A 17,358-nucleotide genomic window follows, 5' to 3' on the forward strand; every position below is an offset into this window, starting at 1 on the left:
CCGCTCCCCCCTGTAACATTCCTCCAGGTGACAAAAGGAACTTAACGCAGGCGGATTATAAGGGGTTGCTCAGTGGTCACAGCGCCAAGGGACCCGGGTTCAATTCCAGCCTCAGGGGCGACTGTCCGTGTGGAGTTTGCACATTTCCAGCCTGCGCCTGCGAGGGTTTTCTCCGGGTGCTCCGGCTTCCTCCCACAATCCAAAGATGCGTAGGTGAGGGTGAATTGGCTATGCTAAATTACCCATAGTACTGTTAGGATGGAATTTGTCCTTGCATGTTCGTTTTAGGAGGAGAGACAACAGACGCTCAATTGTTTGGCACAAGCAGGCTTTATTGCAGAATCGTAGCTGATACAGTGAATCACCATGCATTCACTGGAGAAGGCACGTTCTGCCTTCCCCTCCCAAATCTGCTCCTGATATACTCTTTGCTAAGCAGAGCTTCGCGGAGCTACTAAGCATTGCCCTATTAGGACATTTCGCGTTTGCTCGACGTTTCCTGTTATTGAGCTCATTTGGGCGTTGGCAGCTGAGCTGGCCACGTAAGCAACAGTTTCAATTTCCCAAGCAGCAGCTACAGCTACAGTTTCGATTCCCCAAACAGCAGCTATAGCTCCACCCTCCCTTGACCTATTTTATCCTAACAGTACCCAGGGATATGTAGGATTGGGTAATTTAGCATGGCCAATCTACCCTAACCTACACATCCCTGGACACTATGGGTAAATTAGCATGGCCAATCCACCCTTAGTGTAGGATTGGCCAGGCTAAATTGTCCTATAGTATCCAGGGATGTGCAGGTTTGGGTGAACTGGCCGTGCTAAATTACATAGTGTTTGGGGATGTGCAGGTTAGGGGGCATTGGCCATGCTAAATTACCCATAGTGCCTAGGGCTGTGCAGGTTAGGGTGCATTGGCCGTGCTAAATTACCCATAGTGCCCAGGGATGTGTAGGCTAGGTGGGTTAGCCAATGGGAATTGCAGGGTTACAGGCAGAGGTCTGGGTGAGGTGTGGGTTGGATGGGCTGAAGGGCCTGCTCCTACACTGCAGAGGTTCTAAGCGTGAGATGAGGTGCTTGACAGAAACGATGGGGAGGAGGCAGTGAAAACACAACGAGACCGTTTGAAAGTGGGAGCATGACAGGAGGGGATGGGTAAATGGGATGTGGTGAGGGAGGGGGCTTAGGAGAGAAAGAGACACAGAAAGAGAGGGTCACACACAGATACAACTGGTGAAAGTGGGGAAGATTGTGATAGGTTCAGATAAGGTGGAGGAAGAAAAGCTGTTCCCTATTCACTGATAGTGACAAGGTCAGGGGCGGCCTGAAGGTCAGGGGTTTGAGCAGGAGAGAGAGAGAGAGAGGAGGAAAACAGAGGAAAAACAGGTTTACCCAGCAAGCAGCAATACGCTGGAATCCGCTGTCACCTCAGAGAGACAGACAGACGCAGAGAGAGAGACAGAGAGCCAGAGACAGAGCCAGAGAGACAGAGACGGGGAGGTAATCAGATGAAAGGCCTCCCTGTGCTGTGAGATCCAAAAGGAGCACGCGAGCAGCTGCCCCAGTGTTTCTGGCGGTCTGAGGCATCTCCCCCTCGCCCCATTACCGGTACCGCTCTCCCGTCCCATTGGCACCCTCCCGGTGAACGGCCCACTCTCCCAATGCACTCAAGCTGCCCCTTCCCCCGGGGGCTGGAAGAGGACGGAACAGCCCGTTTCGGAGCGGGGCTCGGGAACGCTGCCCATGTCCGCGACGTCCTTTCCGAGAAAGGAAACAAAAAGGACAACAGACAGGGGACCACCCGCATCAACGGGAATGACAACATTTCACCCTCAGACAAGGCTTTGTCAAGAGATGTACAGCACGGAAACAGACCCTTCGGTCTAACCCGTCCGTACCGACCAAATATCCCAACCCAAACTAGTCCCACCTGCCAGCACCCGGCCCATATCCCTCCAAACCCTTCCTATTCATATACCCATCCAAATGCCTCTTAAATGTTGCAATTGTACCAGCCTCCACCACATCCTCTGGCAGCTCATTCCGTACACACACCACCTTCTGTATGAAAAAGTTGCCCTGTAGGTCTCTTTTATATCTTCCCCTCTCACCCTAAACCTATGCCCTCTAGTTCTGGATTCCCCAACCCCAGGGAAAAGACTTTGCCTATTTATCCTATCCATGCCCCTCAATTTTGTAAACCTCTATAAGGTCATCCCTCAGCCTCCGACGCTCTCGGGAAAACAGCCCCAGCCTGTTCAGCCTCTCCCTGTAGCTCAGATCCTCCAACCCTGTCAACATCCTTGTAAATTTTCAGAAAAGATTTACAAGTTTCGCAACAGCGGGGAGACCCAGAAATGGAAAAGACTGAAGGGGGAAGTCAGCGGTAAATCTTTTGAAGAGGTTACAAAGGAGAGACCTCTGTCTGCAGCGGGAATGACCCCCACAGTAGCAGGTCGAGGTGGACGGCATTTAAGGAGAAGCTGGATACAGACGTCAGGGAGAAAGGAACTGAAGGGAATGCTGCTGTAAGGGAAATCAAGTGTGAGCAAGTGAAGGGGAGGTGCGTAGAGGCTCACATGGGTCAGAAATACTGAGAGAGACCAGTTGAGCTGAAGGACCTGACTGGAGACTCAATGGGACAGAGAGTGAAATCTTGGATCCACCTGCAAGAGAAGGAGAAACACGTGATTTACCTCCCAGGATTAAGCAAGTCCCGCAGATTCTGCAGATCACTTTATTGGTCAGAGCACTGAGTATAGGGGTTGGGGTCTGGACAGGACGTTGGTTAGGCCACTTTTGGAATACACAGGAACCTCGATTATCCAAAGGACACATGCAGGGTGTATTTCAGTCGCTTGACGATTAGATCCCTTACAGTGTGGAAACAGGCCCAACCAGTCCACACTGACCCTCCGAAGAGTAACCCACCCAGACCCATTTCCCTCTGACTAATGTACCTAACACGACGGGCAATTTAGCATGGCCAATTCACCCTGACCTGCACATCTTTGGACTGTGGGACGGAACCGGAGCACTAGGAGGAAACCCACGCAGACGCGGGGAGAATGTGCAAACTCCACACAGTCTGTCGCCTGAGGCAGGAATGAAACCCGGGTCCCTGGTACTGTGAGGTAGCAGCGCTAACCACTGAGCCACCGTGCTGGTTCATCTAATTCTGGATAATCGAAGTTCCTCTGTATTATGTGCACTTCTGGTCTATCGGAAGGATGTTCCCCCGTGTGGACCCGCTGGTGGATCTGGAGGCCGGATGAGTGGGGGAAGCCCTTGCCGCAGACCAGGCAGGTGAAGGCCCCCTCGCCGGTGTGGACCCGCTGGTGCTGCAGCAGGGTGGACGAGCGAGTGAAGCCCTTGCCGCACAACGAGCAGGTGAAGGGCCACTCCCCGGTGTGGACCTGCTGGTGGGTCAGCAGGGTGAACGACTGGGTGAAGCCCTTGCCGCAGACTGAGCAGGTGAAGACCCCCTCGCCGGTGTGGACCTGCTGGTGCTGCAGCAGGTGGGACGACTGGGTGAAGCCCTTGCCGCAGACGGAGCAGGTGAAGGGCCGCTCCCCGGTGTGGACCCGCCAGTGCTTGAGCAGGTGGGACGAGTGAGAGAAGCCCTTGCCGCACACCGAGCAGGTGAACGGCCTCTCCCCGGTGTGGACCCGCTGGTGGGACAGCAGGTGGGACGAGTCAGAGAAGATCTTGCCGCAGACGGAGCAGGTGAAGGGCCTCTCCCCGGTGTGGACCCGCTGGTGGGTCAGCAGGTGGGACGACTGGGTGAAGCCCTTGCCGCAGACGGAGCAGGTGAAGGGCCGCTCCCCGGTGTGGACACGGCGGTGGATCTCCAGCACGGAGGGGGAGCGGAATCCTTTCCCGCAATCCCCACACTTCCACGGTTTCTCCATGGTGCGCGGAATGCCTCCTGAGACTTCCTTTTCCCACAGTGGGCAAACTGGCTCAGGCACGTGCCCGTGTGGTTCAGGTAAAGATGATACTTTAAGAGCCTACTGAAGCAGACAAAAACGTTCAAAGAATTTTCCCCTTCTGGACTGAAAGAGGGACGTCTCTCCTGTCCCACGAATCAAGGGGCTCTGTCAGACCTTCACATGGTACTCAGTTGGCAAGTTCTACCTGCAAAGCTGCTCTTCTCATATCCTGTGAAAAGGGGATTACAAAAGTCATTGCTGCCTGCACATGACAGGAATTCAGAACAGATCATTCTAGTTTCTGTAGAACTTCCCTAAAACAATCAAGTTACAATATGCAGATGCCAGTGTTGGGCTGGGGTGTACAAAGGTAAAAAAAAAATCACATCACCAGGTTGTAGTCCATTAGATTTGTTTAGAAGTTTGAACTTTCAGAGCTCTGCACCTTCATCAGGTAGCTAGTAAAACCTCCAGGCGAAAAAGACAGCAGATGCTGGAGATCAGAGTGGTGCTGGAAAAGCACAGCAGGTCAGGCAGCATCCGAGGAGCAGGAACAAAAAAAAATCAACGTTTCGGGCAAAAGCCCTTCATCAGGAATGAGGAAAGAATGAGGACACTTTCCTCATTCCTGAAGAAGGGCTTATGCCCGAAACGTCGAATCTCCTGTTCCTTGGATGCTGCCTGACCTGCTGAGCTTTTCCAGCAACACATTTCCAGCTCTGATCTCCAGCATCTGCAGACCTCATTTTCTCCTATAACCTAGAGTTGTGTGATTTTTAACTTTAAAAAGTGTTGCAAATCTCCACCACCCCCCCACACTCTCTCACTCTCACACACACACACACACACACTTTTCTTCAATTCTCACTCTGCTGTGTCTGATATTACCCATCCCCCAGTATTGTCCAGAAAGGGACTTATTACCTAAAAAAGCTGTAAATCTCCATCCCACACACTCTTTAACTCTTGCTGTACCTAATATCCCACCTCCCTCCCCCATGCTCCAGCAGGGTCTGACTGATGCTCATTGACTGAGCCACACTCACCTCTTCCTGGACACAGGGACCCTCCAGACCAACACAACATCAGCTCCCCTTAACCGCCCCCCGCAACGGCGCATGTGCAGGAGCAACCGGTCACGTGAATGGAGGGACCGCCGTCGTCACAAAGGCCGCGCGTTGATTGGAATGAGCGCCCGCCCGTGCGGCGTTCCAGCCTTTCCCATTGGTCCACCGCGTCACGCGGCGGCGCTGGTGTTTGTGACGCCCCCGCCCACGTGACCTCTCTCCTCCACCACCCCCAACGCGCCCCTCCCTTCACCTCGACACGGAAAGGCATGACCAATGGCTAGCCTTGGAGGACCGGAAGGAAGGCTGGTCCTCCTACCAATCAGAGCATCCCCTCATTGTCTGAATGCGGAAGTTGGATCATGAGCTCCTGCTGCTCTCTCTCTCTGAATGAAGATTGAGTGTTACCCCAGACTGCACCAACCTCTGTGAGTACAGCACCCTCTCTTCTCTCATTTTGGGATTAAACTGTTGGTTTGTAGGAAGTGAAGTGAAAGGAGGTGAACTCAGGAAAGGTGCATATGCTGGATGCATTGGTCTAGATCGCTGTCTCTGTCCCTCTGTGTCTCTCTCGTGTCCTTCATCAGGAATTGCGGAGGGGGAGGGGGGTGGAAAGGGTGCTGAGAGATAAATAGGAAGGTGGGAGTGGGGCTGGGGGTAAGGTAGATGCAGGTTGGGGGGGGTGATGGCGACAGGGTGGAGCAGATTGGTGGGAAGGAAGATGGACAGGTGGGACAGTTCAAGAGGGTGGTGCTGAGTTGGAGGGTTGGAGCTGGGGTGGGGGGGGAGGGAATGTGAGGAAACTGGTGAAATCGATGTTGATGCCATGTGGTTGCAGGGTCCTAGGCCACCTGATACCTGGAGGAAGAATGCCTCTGCATTGGGACCCTCCAACCATACAGGATCAATATTGATTTCACCAGTTTCCTCATTCTCCTCCCCCCCCCACCCCCCCAAGCCCAATCCCAGATACAACCCTCGAACTTGGGACTGTTCTTTTGAACTGTCCCACCTGTCCATCTGCCTTCCCATCTATCTGCTCCACCCTCCTCTCTGACCTGTCACCTTCTTCCCCCGCTTTCATCTACCCATAGCATTCTCAGCTCCCTTCCCCCAGTCCCACCTCCCTCCCATTTATCTCTCAGTCCCTTTGGGCCCACCCCACATTCCTAATCAAGGGGTTATGCCCAAAACATCAAACCTCCTGCTCCTCAGATGCTGGCTGACCTGCTGTACTCTTGCAGCACCAGACATTTTGGTGCTTATTTGTCTGGATGTTCTGATGTGACCCATTCGCAGATGTGAAGTCACATTCGAGAAAAACTCCTTCATGGAATGTGGGCTTTTTTTTTTGGCAAGGCCAACAATGTTTTCGTCCCTAACTGCCCTTCAGACAAGAGGATTGCCAGACTTTAGGGGGCATTTTAAAAGTCAAGCACGTGAGCCATCATATGCAGGCAGCACCAAGTTAATGCTAGCGGGTTTCCTTCCCTGAAGAGCGTTATTGAATCAAATGGGTTTTCAGAAAAGTTTCATTCTCTCAATGACTGAGACTAGTTTTCAATTCAGATTTTAAAAAAAAAATTTAAATTCCCCAATGTTTGTTTTTACTGGTATTTGGACACATGAGCCCAGATTATTTGCCTGGGGCCTCTGGATTGCTGGTCCAGTGTTGTTGTTATAACATCACTGACTCGCCTGGACAGCATTGAGAGTCATACAGATGTATAGCACACAAAGAGACCCTATGTGCAACTGGTGCATGCCGAGCACATAGCCAAAATTGATCTAGTCCGATGTGCCAGCACGTCCCTCCAAACCCTTCCCATTCATATTCCCATCCAGATGCCTTTTAATTGTTGCAATTGTCCCAGCCTCCACCACTTCCTCTGGCAGCTCATTCCATACACGCACCACCCTCTGACTGACAAAGTTGCCCCTTAGGTCCTTTTTATGTCTTTTCCCCTCTCACCTCTAGTTCTGGACTCTCCCACCCCAGGGAAAAGACCTTGTCTATTCACCCTATCCATGCCCCTCATCATTTTATAAACCTCAATAAGGTCACCCCTCAGCCTCCGATGCTCCAGGGAAAACAGCCCCAGCTTATTTAGCCACTCCCTGTAGCTCAAACCCTGGCAACATCTTTGTAAACATTTTCTGAGCCCTTTCAAGTTTCGTTTAACTGAACAGTAAAAATCATACTGGACAGGGATATATCATAGTGTTACTATGCAATATGTATTTATTTACGGCTGTATAAATTTGATTTATAATTATTTCTAGTTATATCATAGTGTTGTAGCCATGTTATGTATTCCAAGTTTGGGAGAAGATTTGTAGCTCGGCTGCTCATTGTTGTGGTTCTGTTCGCCGAGCTGGGAATTTGTGTTGCAGACGTTTCGTCCCCTGTCTAGGTGACATCCTCAGTGCTTGGGAGCCTCCTGTGAAGCACTTCTGTGTTGTTTCCTCCGGCATTTATAGAGGTTTGTCTCTGCCGCTTCCGGTTGTCAGTTCCAGCTGTCCGCTGCAGTGGTCGGTATATTGGGTCCAGGTCGATGTGCTTATTGATTGAATCTGTGGATGAGTGCCATGCCTCTAGGAATTCCCTGGCTGTTCTCTGTTTGGCTTGTCCTGTAATAGTAGTGTTATGGATGCGGATCGTTAGCTGTCTTCCTGTTTGTCCTATGTAGTGTTTTGTGCAGTCCTTATTGTGTACAAAATCCCATGCAAGGCCTGCACAAAACACTACATAGGTCAAACAGGAAGACAGCTAACGATCCGCATCCATGAATACCAACTAGCCACGAAACGACACGACCAGCTATCCTTGGTAGCCATACACGCAGATGACAAGCAACATGAATTCGACTTGGACAACACTACTATTATAGGACAAGCCAAACCGAGAACAGCCAGGGAATTCCTAGAGGCATGGCACTCATCCACAGATTCAATCAATAAGCACATCGACCTGGACCCAATATACCGACCACTGCAGCGGACAGCTGGAACTGACAACCCGAAACGGGCAGAGACAAACCACTATAAATGCCGGAGGAAACATCACAGAAGCGCTTCACAGGAGGCTCCCAAGAAGGATGTCACCTAGACAGGGGACGAAACGTCTGCAACACACATTCCCAGCTCGGCGAACAGAACCACAACATGTCATGTATTTCCAGTCATACCCTTTACAGGACAGGAGAATACTGGGCTCAATGCTGACTCTGTGGATGAATCTAGTCAGACTCATTCCTCTCTATATCCACAGAGTCCTGTAAGTGTATTCCTCTATAGGGTCCCTCCAGTCTCACTTGGGTATTGATCGACTCCACTACAGTCATCCTCAGAGCGAGCATGTTCTAGGTCTTGTTACCAAAGCAAAGTTCTTGCTCTGATTCTCTTTCCCCTCCCCCCACATCTTGGTCTGTCAATATGGTAGAAAGAGAGGGGGGGGGCAGATAACTAGGTTAGCAAACTGCATGAGGGTGGCATGATGGCTCAGTAGGTAGCACCGATGCCTCATAGTGCCAGGGACCTGGGTTCAATTCCAGCCTCGGGCGACTCTCCGTGTGGATTTCCCCCGAGTGCTCCGGTTTCCTCCCACAGTCCAACCTTGTGCAGGTTAGGGTGGGTTGGCCATGCTAAATTGCCCAGAGTGTTCAGGGATGTGTAGCTTAGGTGCACGTGTCAGGGGTAAATATAGGGGAATGGGTCTGGGTGGGATACTCATCACAGGGTCAGTCTGGACTTGTTGGGTCGGTATGGACTTGTTGGGCTAAAGGGCCTGTTTCCACACTGTAGGGGTTCTAATTCTTAACTTTTCTTGGAGCTAGATCTGCCAAATGTCAGGAATCAGAAAAATTGGGAGGGAGCGTATTAGGTACGGCAGTAGGGAGAGTGTGTGGGATGGAGACTCTCAGGTTTTGGGTTATGGGCGTGGAATGAATATTCCGTGAAATCGATCTGTTAAACTCTGAGATTCTACGTGATACTGACAGCGATGACTTTCTAATTGACAGGCTTTCACAGGAGGATTTACCTGCATATCTTGAACTAATTGCCTCAGCCAGCTTGACTCATTGGGACTGGAATTTTATCGATCTTTTGAGTGGAGAAGGAGGATTGTCCCGCCTGCTTCCAGAGATCTGACTGGTAAAGCACTGAGATGCCGCTGTTCGAGGGTGGAGGGAGCTTTACCGGAGCGGAGAGTTAGCCAGCCGGCCCCCCGCAGCAGAGTGGGACGTCAGAGGGAGCGTCGAACCTGGAGGGAGGCCGCGCCGTGGGGAAACCGTGGAAGTGTGGGGAATGCGGGAAGGGGTTTCGAGTCCCCTCTGAGCTGGAGATCCACCGGCGCGGTCACACCGGGGAGAGGCCGTTCTCCTGCCCCGAGTCCGGCAAGGCCTTCATTGGGTCCTCCAAGCTGCTGAGGCACCGGCGGGTCCACACCGGGGACAGGCCGTACCCCTGCCCCGAGTGTGGCAAGGCCCTTCACCCAGCTGTCCCACCTGCAGACGCACCGGCGCCTCCACACACCAGGGAGAGGCCTCTCACCTGCCCCGGGGGCGGCAAGGCCTTCAATCGATCGCCGACCCTGCGGACGCACAGGCGCCTTCCCAACGTGATCGCACGGAGTTGAAGTCTGCAGCGAATCCCACCCAGGACTGGGGGGGGATCGTGCCCGTGGGGGGATTGTGCCCCGTTCGAAGACAGTGGGTGAAGCGGGAAGGGAGCGAGGCTTCCTTTCTGCCGGACTGGCCGCTCTCGCTCCCTTTGCTTCCCGTGGGACCGATGCTGTTTGAGGCTGGGACTGCACGTTCCCCGGGCCAAAGATCTGCAGGAGCTGAGGAAGTGCACTCCTTTCACACCGGATGGTAAATCATGTTTGTCCCATCTATTTCAGTCTTAAATACCCTCCGTGACCTGGCCTCCCAGCCTCCTGTGGCAGTGAATTCCACAGATTCCCCACTCTCTGTCTGAAGAGGTTTCTCCTTATCTCCGTTCTAAAAGGTCTAAGGCTGTGCCCTCGGCTCCTGGTCTCTCCTACCAATGGAAACATCTTCCCAATGGCCACAGATAGATCAAAGTCAAATACAATAGCCTCTATTCCATTGAGTGTCCAGCACACTTTATAACACTTTGTAAAATCAGGAGGGCCATTGATGAGGTGAGTGGCAGGTGTCTTTTCCCGATAGAATAAAGAATATTCCAGCACAGGAACAGGCCCTTCGGCCCTCCAAGCCTACACCGATCCAGATCCTCTATCTAAACCTGCTGCCTATTTTCTCAGGATCTGTATCCCTCTGCTCCCTGCCCTTTCATGTATCTGTTGAGATACATCTTAAATGACGCCATTGTTCCCGTCCCTACCATCTCCGCTGGCAACACATTCCAGGTACCCAGCACCCTCTGCGTAAAGAACTTTCCATACATATCTTAAATCTTTCCCCTCTCACTTTGAACTCATGACCCCAGGTAACTGAGTCCTCCACTCTGGGGAAAAACATTTCTTGCTATCCACCCTGTCTATACCTCTCATGATTTTGTTGGCCTCAATCTGGTCCCCCCTCAACCTCCGTCTTTCCAATGAAAATAATCCTGATCTATTCAAACTCTCTTCATAGTTAGCATCCTCCATACCAGGTAACATCCTGGTGAACCTCCTGTGCACCCTCTCCAAAGCATCCACATCCATTTGGTAATGTGGCGACCAGAACTGTACGTGGTATTCCAAATCTGGCCGAAACAAAGTCTTGTATAACTGTAACATGACCTGCCAACTCTTGTACACAATACTCTGTCCGATGAAGGAAAGTGTGCCATATGCCGCCTTGACCACTCTACTGACCTGCATTGCCATCTTCAGGGAACAATGGGCCTGAACACACAGATCTCTCTCTACATCAGTTTTCCCCAGGACTTTTCCCATATGACCTCACTGCTCGAGTCCTTCATAGTGCCCTCCTTCAGCACAGCTGTGATAGCCTCTCTGACCAGTAATACAACTCCTCCACCTCTTTTACCTCCCTCTCTATCCCACCTGAAGCATCGATATCCTGGGATATTTAGTTGCCAATCTTGTTCTTCCCTCAACCAAGTCTCAGTATTAGCAATAACATCATCCTCCCAGGTACGACTCCAAGCCTTAAGTTCATCTGCCTTACCTACTACACTTATTGCATTAAAACCAATGCACCTCAGACCACCTGTCCCTTTGCGTTCATCATCTGTTCCCTGTGACTCTTCCCCTTTGTCACACTGACTTTATTATCTCGCTCCTTTCAGGCTTTAGTTACTACCTCCTTCCTGACCACGAACCTCCTCATTTGTTTCCCATCCCCCGCCACATTAGTTTAAACCCTCCCCAGCAGCGTTAGCAAAAGCACCCCCAAGGATATTGGTTCCAGTCTGGCCCGGGTGTAGCTCATCTGATTTGTAATAGTCCCTCCACCCCCAGAACTGGCCCCAATGTCCCAAAAATCTGAACCCATCCCTCCTGGAATTTTATCGGTTCCCATGCGATTCCCCATCATTCTGTTCAAACCTATTGAATTCATTGCCAATCGACTCGATCCCTCCTGATCCATGAATCCTCTCCTCTCAGGAATCAATTTGATGAACATTTGTTATCTTCCGTGTATTGAAGAACTTCTCTTTTCAATCCTCCCACTTCCTCCAAACTAAAGGAGTTGCCATGGGCACCCGCATGGGCCCCAGCTATGCCTGCCTCTTCGTAGGATATGTGGAACAGTCCATCTTCCGCAACTACACTGGCACCACCCCCCACCTTTTCCTCCGCTACATCGATGACTGTATCGGCGCTGCCTCGTGCTCCCACGAGGAGGTTGAACAGTTCATCAACTTTACTAACACCTTCCATCCCGACCTCAAATTCACCTGGACTGTCTCAGACTCCTCCCTCCCCTTCCTAGACCTTTCCATCTCTATCTCGGGCGACCGACTCAACACAGACATCTACTATAAACCGACTGACTCCCACAGCTACCTGGACTACACCTCCTCCCACCCTGCCCCCTGTAAAAACTCCATCCCATATTCCCAATTCCTTCGTCTCCGCCGCATCTGCTCCCAGGAGGACCAGTTCCAACACCGCACAGCCCAGATGGCCTCCTTCTTCAAGGACCGTAGATTCCCCCCAGACGTGATTGACGATGCCCTCCATCGCATCTCCTCCACTTCCTGCTCCTCCGCCCTTGAGCCCCGCTCCTCCAACCGCCACCAAAACAGAACCCCACTGGTTCTCACCTACCACCCCACCAACCTCCGCATACAACGTATCATCCGCCGTCATTTCCGCCACCTCCAAACGGACCCCACCACCAGGGATATATTTCCCTCCCCTCCCCTATCAGCGTTCCGCAAGGACCACTCCCTTTGTGACTCCCTCGTCAGGTCCACACCCCCCACCAACCCAACCTCCACTCCCGGCACCTTCCCCTGCAACCGCAGGAAATGTAAAACTTGCGCCCACACTTCCACACTCACTTCCCTCCAAGGCCCCAAGGGATCCTTCCATATCCGCCACAAGTTCACCTGTACCTCCACACACATCATCTATTGCATCCGCTGCACCCGATGTGGCCTCCTCTATATTGGGGAGACAGGCCGCTTACTTGCTGAACGCTTCAGAGAACACCTCTGGGACGCCCGGACCAACCAATCCAACCACCCCGTGGCTCAACACTTTAACTCTCCCTCCCACTCCACCGAGGACATGCAGGTCCTTGGACTCCTGCACCGGCAGAACATAACAACACGACGGCTGGAGGAGGAGCGCCTCATCTTCCGCCTGGGAACCCTCCAACCACAAGGAATGAACTCAGATTTCTCCAGTTTCCTCATTTCCCCTCCCCCCACCTGGTCTCAGTCGGTTCCCTCAACTCAGCACCGCCCTCCTAACCTGCAATCTCCTTCCTGACCTCTCCGCCCCCACCCCACTCCGGCCTATCACCCTCACCTTGACCTCCTTCCACCTATCACATCTCCATCGCCCCTCCCCCAAGTCCCTCCTCCCTACCTTTTATCTTAGCCTGCTTGGCAAACTCGCCTCATTCCTGATGAAGGGCTTATGCTCGAAACGTCGAATTTCCTATTCCTTAGATGCTGCCTAACCTGCTGTGCTTTAACCAGCAACACATTTTCAGCAGAGCTCAGAAATAGGAAGGGTGCAGTAACAATGTTGGGGCTATACTACAGGCCTCCCAATAGTGAGCGTGAGATAGTGGTACAAATATGTAAACAGATCATGGAAAGATGTAGGATAGGTGGTGGTGAGAGGAGATTTTAATTTTCCCAACATTGACTGGGATTCACTTACTGTTAGAGGAGCAGAATTTGTAAGGAGAATCCAGGAGGGTTTCCAGAGTAGTATGTAAATAGTTCAACTCGGGAAGGGGCCATATTGGACCTGGTGTTGGGGAATGAACCCGGCCAGGTGGGTGAAGTTTCAGGTGGGGATTACATTGGGGATGAGGATCACAATTCCGTAAGGTTTAGAATACTCATGGACAAAGACGAGAGTGGTCCGAAAGGAAGAGTGCTTATTGGGGAAAGGCCAACTATACCCAAATTCAGCAGGCGCTGGGGAAGTGTGGATTGGGAGCAGCTTTTTGAAGGAAAATCCATATTCAATATTTGGGAGGCTCTTAAAGAGAATTGATTCGAGTTCAGGAGAGAGATGTCTCTGTGAAAATGAGGGATGGAATTGGCAAGATTAGGGAACCATGGATGACAGGTGAAATTGTGAGACTTGCTGAGAGGAAAAAGGAAGCATACATAAGGTCTAGGCGACTGAAGACAGACAAAGCTTTGGAAGAATATCGGGAAAGTAGGACCAATCTGAAATGAGGAATTAAGAGGGTTAAAAGGGGCGATGAGATATCCTTAGCGAGCAAGGTTAAGGACAACCCCAAAGCCCTTTATTCATATAGAAGGAGCAAGAGGGTAACTAGAGAAAGGGTGGGCCCACTCAAGGACGAAGGAGGAAAGATGTGTGTGGAGTCAGAGAAAATGGGCAAGATTCTTAATGAGTACTTTGTGTCAGGTTTAACTGAGGAGAGGGACATGGTGGATGTTGACGTTAGGGATAGATCTTTGAATACTCTAGGGCAAGTCGGCATAAGGAGGAGGAAGTGATGTGTATTCTAAAAAGGTCAAAGTCCCCAGGTCCTGATGGGATCTATCCCAGGTTACTGAGGGAAGCAAGAGAGGAAATAGCTTGGGCCTTAACAGATATCTTTGCAGCTTCCTTGAACACAGGTGAGGTCCCAGAGGACTGGAGAATTGATAATGTTTTCCCCTTGTTTCAGAAGGGTCGCAGGGATAATCCAGGTAATTACAGACCTGTGAGCTGGATGTCAGTGGTAGGGAAGCTGCTGGAGAAGATACTGAGGGATAAGATCTGTTTACATTTGGAAGAAAATGAGCTTATGAGTGATAGGCAGCATGGTTTTGTTCAGGGAAGGTCATGTCTTAGCAACTTAATAGAATTCTACGAGGAAATGACACAATTGATTGATGAGGGAAGGGCTGCAGATGTCATAGACATGGACTTTACTTGGGCATTTGACAAGGTTCCCATGGTAGGCTGATGGAAAAGGTGAAATCACATGGGGTCCAGGGTATTCTAGCTAGATGGATAGAGAACTGGTTGGGAAACAGGAGACAGGGAGTAGTATTGGAAGGGAGTTTCTCAAAACTGAGACGGTGACCAGTGGTGTTCCACAGGGCTCCGTGCTGGGAGCACTGCTGTTTGTGATATATCTAAATGATTTGGAGGAAGGTGTAGGTTGCCTCATTAGCAAGTTTGCAGTTGACACTAAGATTGGTGGAGTAGCAGATAGTGAAGAGGACTGTCAGAGAATACAGCAGAATGGAGAATAGACTGGAGAGTTGGGCAGAGAAATGGCAGATGGAGTTCAATCCGGACAAATGTGAGGTGATGCATTTTGGAAGATCCAATTCAAGAGCGAACTATACAGTAAATGGAAAAGTCCTGGGGAAAACTGATGTAGAGAGAGATCTGTGTGTTCAGGCCCATTGTTCCCTGAAGATGGCAATGCAGGTCAGTAGAGTGGTCAAGGCGGCATATGGCACACTTTCCTTCATCGGACAGAGTATTGAGTACAAGAGTTGGCAGGTCATGTTACAGTTATATAAGACTTTGTTTCGGCCAGATTTGGAATACCACGTACAGTTCTGGTCGCCACATTACCAAATGGATGTGGATGCTTTGGAGAGGGTGCAGAGGAGGTTCACCAGGATGTTACCTGGTATGGAGGATGCTAACTATGAAGAGAGGTTGAATAGATCAGGATTATTTTCATTGGAAAGACGGAGGTTGAGGGGGGACCTGATTGAGGCCAACAAAATCATGAGAGGTATAGACAGGGTGGATAGCAAGAAATGTTTTTCCCCAGAGTGGAGGACTCAGTTACCTGGGGTCATGAGTTCAAAGTGAGAGGGGAAAGATTTAAGATATGTATGGAAAGTTCTTTACGCAGAGGGTGCTGGGTACCTGGAATGTGTTGCCAGCGGAGATGGTAGGGACGGGAACAATGGCGTCATTTAAGATGTATCTCAACAGATACATGAAAGGGCAGGGAGCAGAGGGATACAGATCCTGAGAAAATAGGCAGCAGGTTTAGATAGAGGATCTGGATCGGTGTAGGCTTGGAGGGCCGAAGGGCCTGTTCCTGTGCTGGAATATTCTTTATTCTATCGGGAAAAGACACCTGCCACTCACCTCATCAATGGCCCTCCTGATTTTACAAAGTGTTATAAAGTGTGCTGGACACTCAATGGAATAGAGGCTATTGTATTTGACTTTGATCTATCTGTGGCCATTGGGAAGATGTTTCCATTGGTAGGAGAGACCAGGAGCCGAGGGCACAGCCTTAGCCCTTTTAGAACGGAGATAAGGAGAAACCTCTTCAGACAGAGAGTGGGGAATCTGTGGAATTCACTGCCACAGGAGGCTGGGAGGCCAGGTCACGGAGGGTATTTAAGACTGAAATAGATGGGACAAACATGATTTACCATCCGGTGTGAAAGGAGTGCACTTCCTCAGCTCCTGCAGATCTTTGGCCCGGGGAACGTGCAGTCCCAGCCTCAAACAGCATCGGTCCCACGGGAAGCAAAGGGAGCGAGAGCGGCCAGTCCGGCAGAAAGGAAGCCTCGCTCCCTTCCCGCTTCACCCACTGCCTTCGAACGGGGCACAATCCCCCCACGGGGCACGATCCCCCCCCAGTCCTGGGTGGGATTCGCTGCAGACTTCAACTCCGTGCGATCACGTTGGGAAGGCGCCTGTGCGTCCGCAGGGTCAGCGATCGATTGAAGGCCTTGCCGCCCCCGGGGCAGGTGAGAGGCCTCTCCCTGGTGTGTGGAGGCGCCGGTGCGTCTGCAGGTGGGACAGCTGGGTGAAGGGCCTTGCCACACCCGGGGCAGGGGTACGGCCTGTCCCCGGTGTGGACCCGCCGGTGCCTCAGCAGCTTGGAGGACCCAATGAAGGCCTTGCCGGACTCGGGGCAGGAGAACGGCCTGTCCCCGGTGTGACCGCGCCGGTGGATCTCCAGCTCAGAGGGGACTCGAAACCCCTTCCCGCATTCCCCACACTTCCACGGTTTCCCCACGGCGCGGCCTCCCTCCAGGTTCGACGCTCCCTCTGACGTCCCACTCTGCTGCGGGGGGCCGGCTGGCTAACTCTCCGCTCCGGTAAAGCTCCCTCCACCCTCGAACAGCGGCATCTCAGTGCTTTACCAGTCAGATCTCTGGAAGCAGGCGGGACAATCCTCCTTCTCCACTCAAAAGATCGATAAAATTCCAGTCCCAATGAGTCAAGCTGGCTGAGGCAATTAGTTCAAGATATGCAGGTAAATCCTCCTGTGAAAGCCTGTCAATTAGAAAGTCATCGCTGTCAGTATCACGTAGAATCTCAGAGTTTAACAGATCGATTTCACAGAATATTCATTCCACGCCCATAACCCAAAACCTGTGAGTCTCCATCCCACACACTCTCTCCCTACTGCCGTACCTAATACGCTCCCTCCCAATTTTTCTGATTCCTGACATTTGGCAGATCTAGCTCCAAGAAAAGTTAAGAATTAGAACCCCTACAGTGTGGAAACAGGCCCTTCGGCCCAACAAGTCCATACCGACCCAACAAGTCCAGACCGACCCTGTGATGAGTATCCCACCCAGACCCATTCCCCTATATTTACCCCTGACACGTGCACCTAAGCTACACATCCCTGAACACTCTGGGCAATTTAGCATGGCCAACCCACCCTCACCTGCACAAGGTTGGACTGTGGGAGGAAACCGGAGCACTCGGGGGAAACC

The 17,358-nt window shown here is 51.5% G+C and overlaps 2 protein-coding genes across 2 annotated transcripts in view; one reads left to right on the top strand and one right to left on the bottom strand.

Moving 5' to 3' along the window:
* Positions 1 to 17,358, top strand: part of LOC132808552 (zinc finger protein 91-like) — a 46,360-nt gene that overhangs the window by 22,038 nt on the left and 6,964 nt on the right. The window contains exons 3-4 of the mRNA XM_060822170.1: positions 9,233 to 9,632; positions 16,097 to 16,377. Of these exons, the coding sequence (XP_060678153.1) occupies positions 9,233 to 9,632; positions 16,097 to 16,377 (681 nt within the window). The remainder of the gene's footprint in view (positions 1 to 9,232; positions 9,633 to 16,096; positions 16,378 to 17,358) is intronic.
* LOC132808532 (zinc finger protein 239-like) lies at positions 312 to 5,040 on the bottom strand. The gene is made up of 2 exons (XM_060822162.1): positions 4,978 to 5,040; positions 312 to 4,160 (listed from the first exon to the last, which is right to left on the bottom strand). The coding sequence occupies exon 2, from the start codon at positions 3,908 to 3,910 to the stop codon at positions 3,143 to 3,145; it is 768 nt and encodes a 255-aa protein (XP_060678145.1). The 5' UTR covers positions 3,911 to 4,160; positions 4,978 to 5,040; the 3' UTR covers positions 312 to 3,142.

The sequence above is a fragment of the Hemiscyllium ocellatum genome, assembly GCF_020745735.1.
Source record: "Hemiscyllium ocellatum isolate sHemOce1 chromosome 27 unlocalized genomic scaffold, sHemOce1.pat.X.cur. SUPER_27_unloc_7, whole genome shotgun sequence".
Classification (NCBI taxonomy): domain Eukaryota; kingdom Metazoa; phylum Chordata; class Chondrichthyes; order Orectolobiformes; family Hemiscylliidae; genus Hemiscyllium; species Hemiscyllium ocellatum.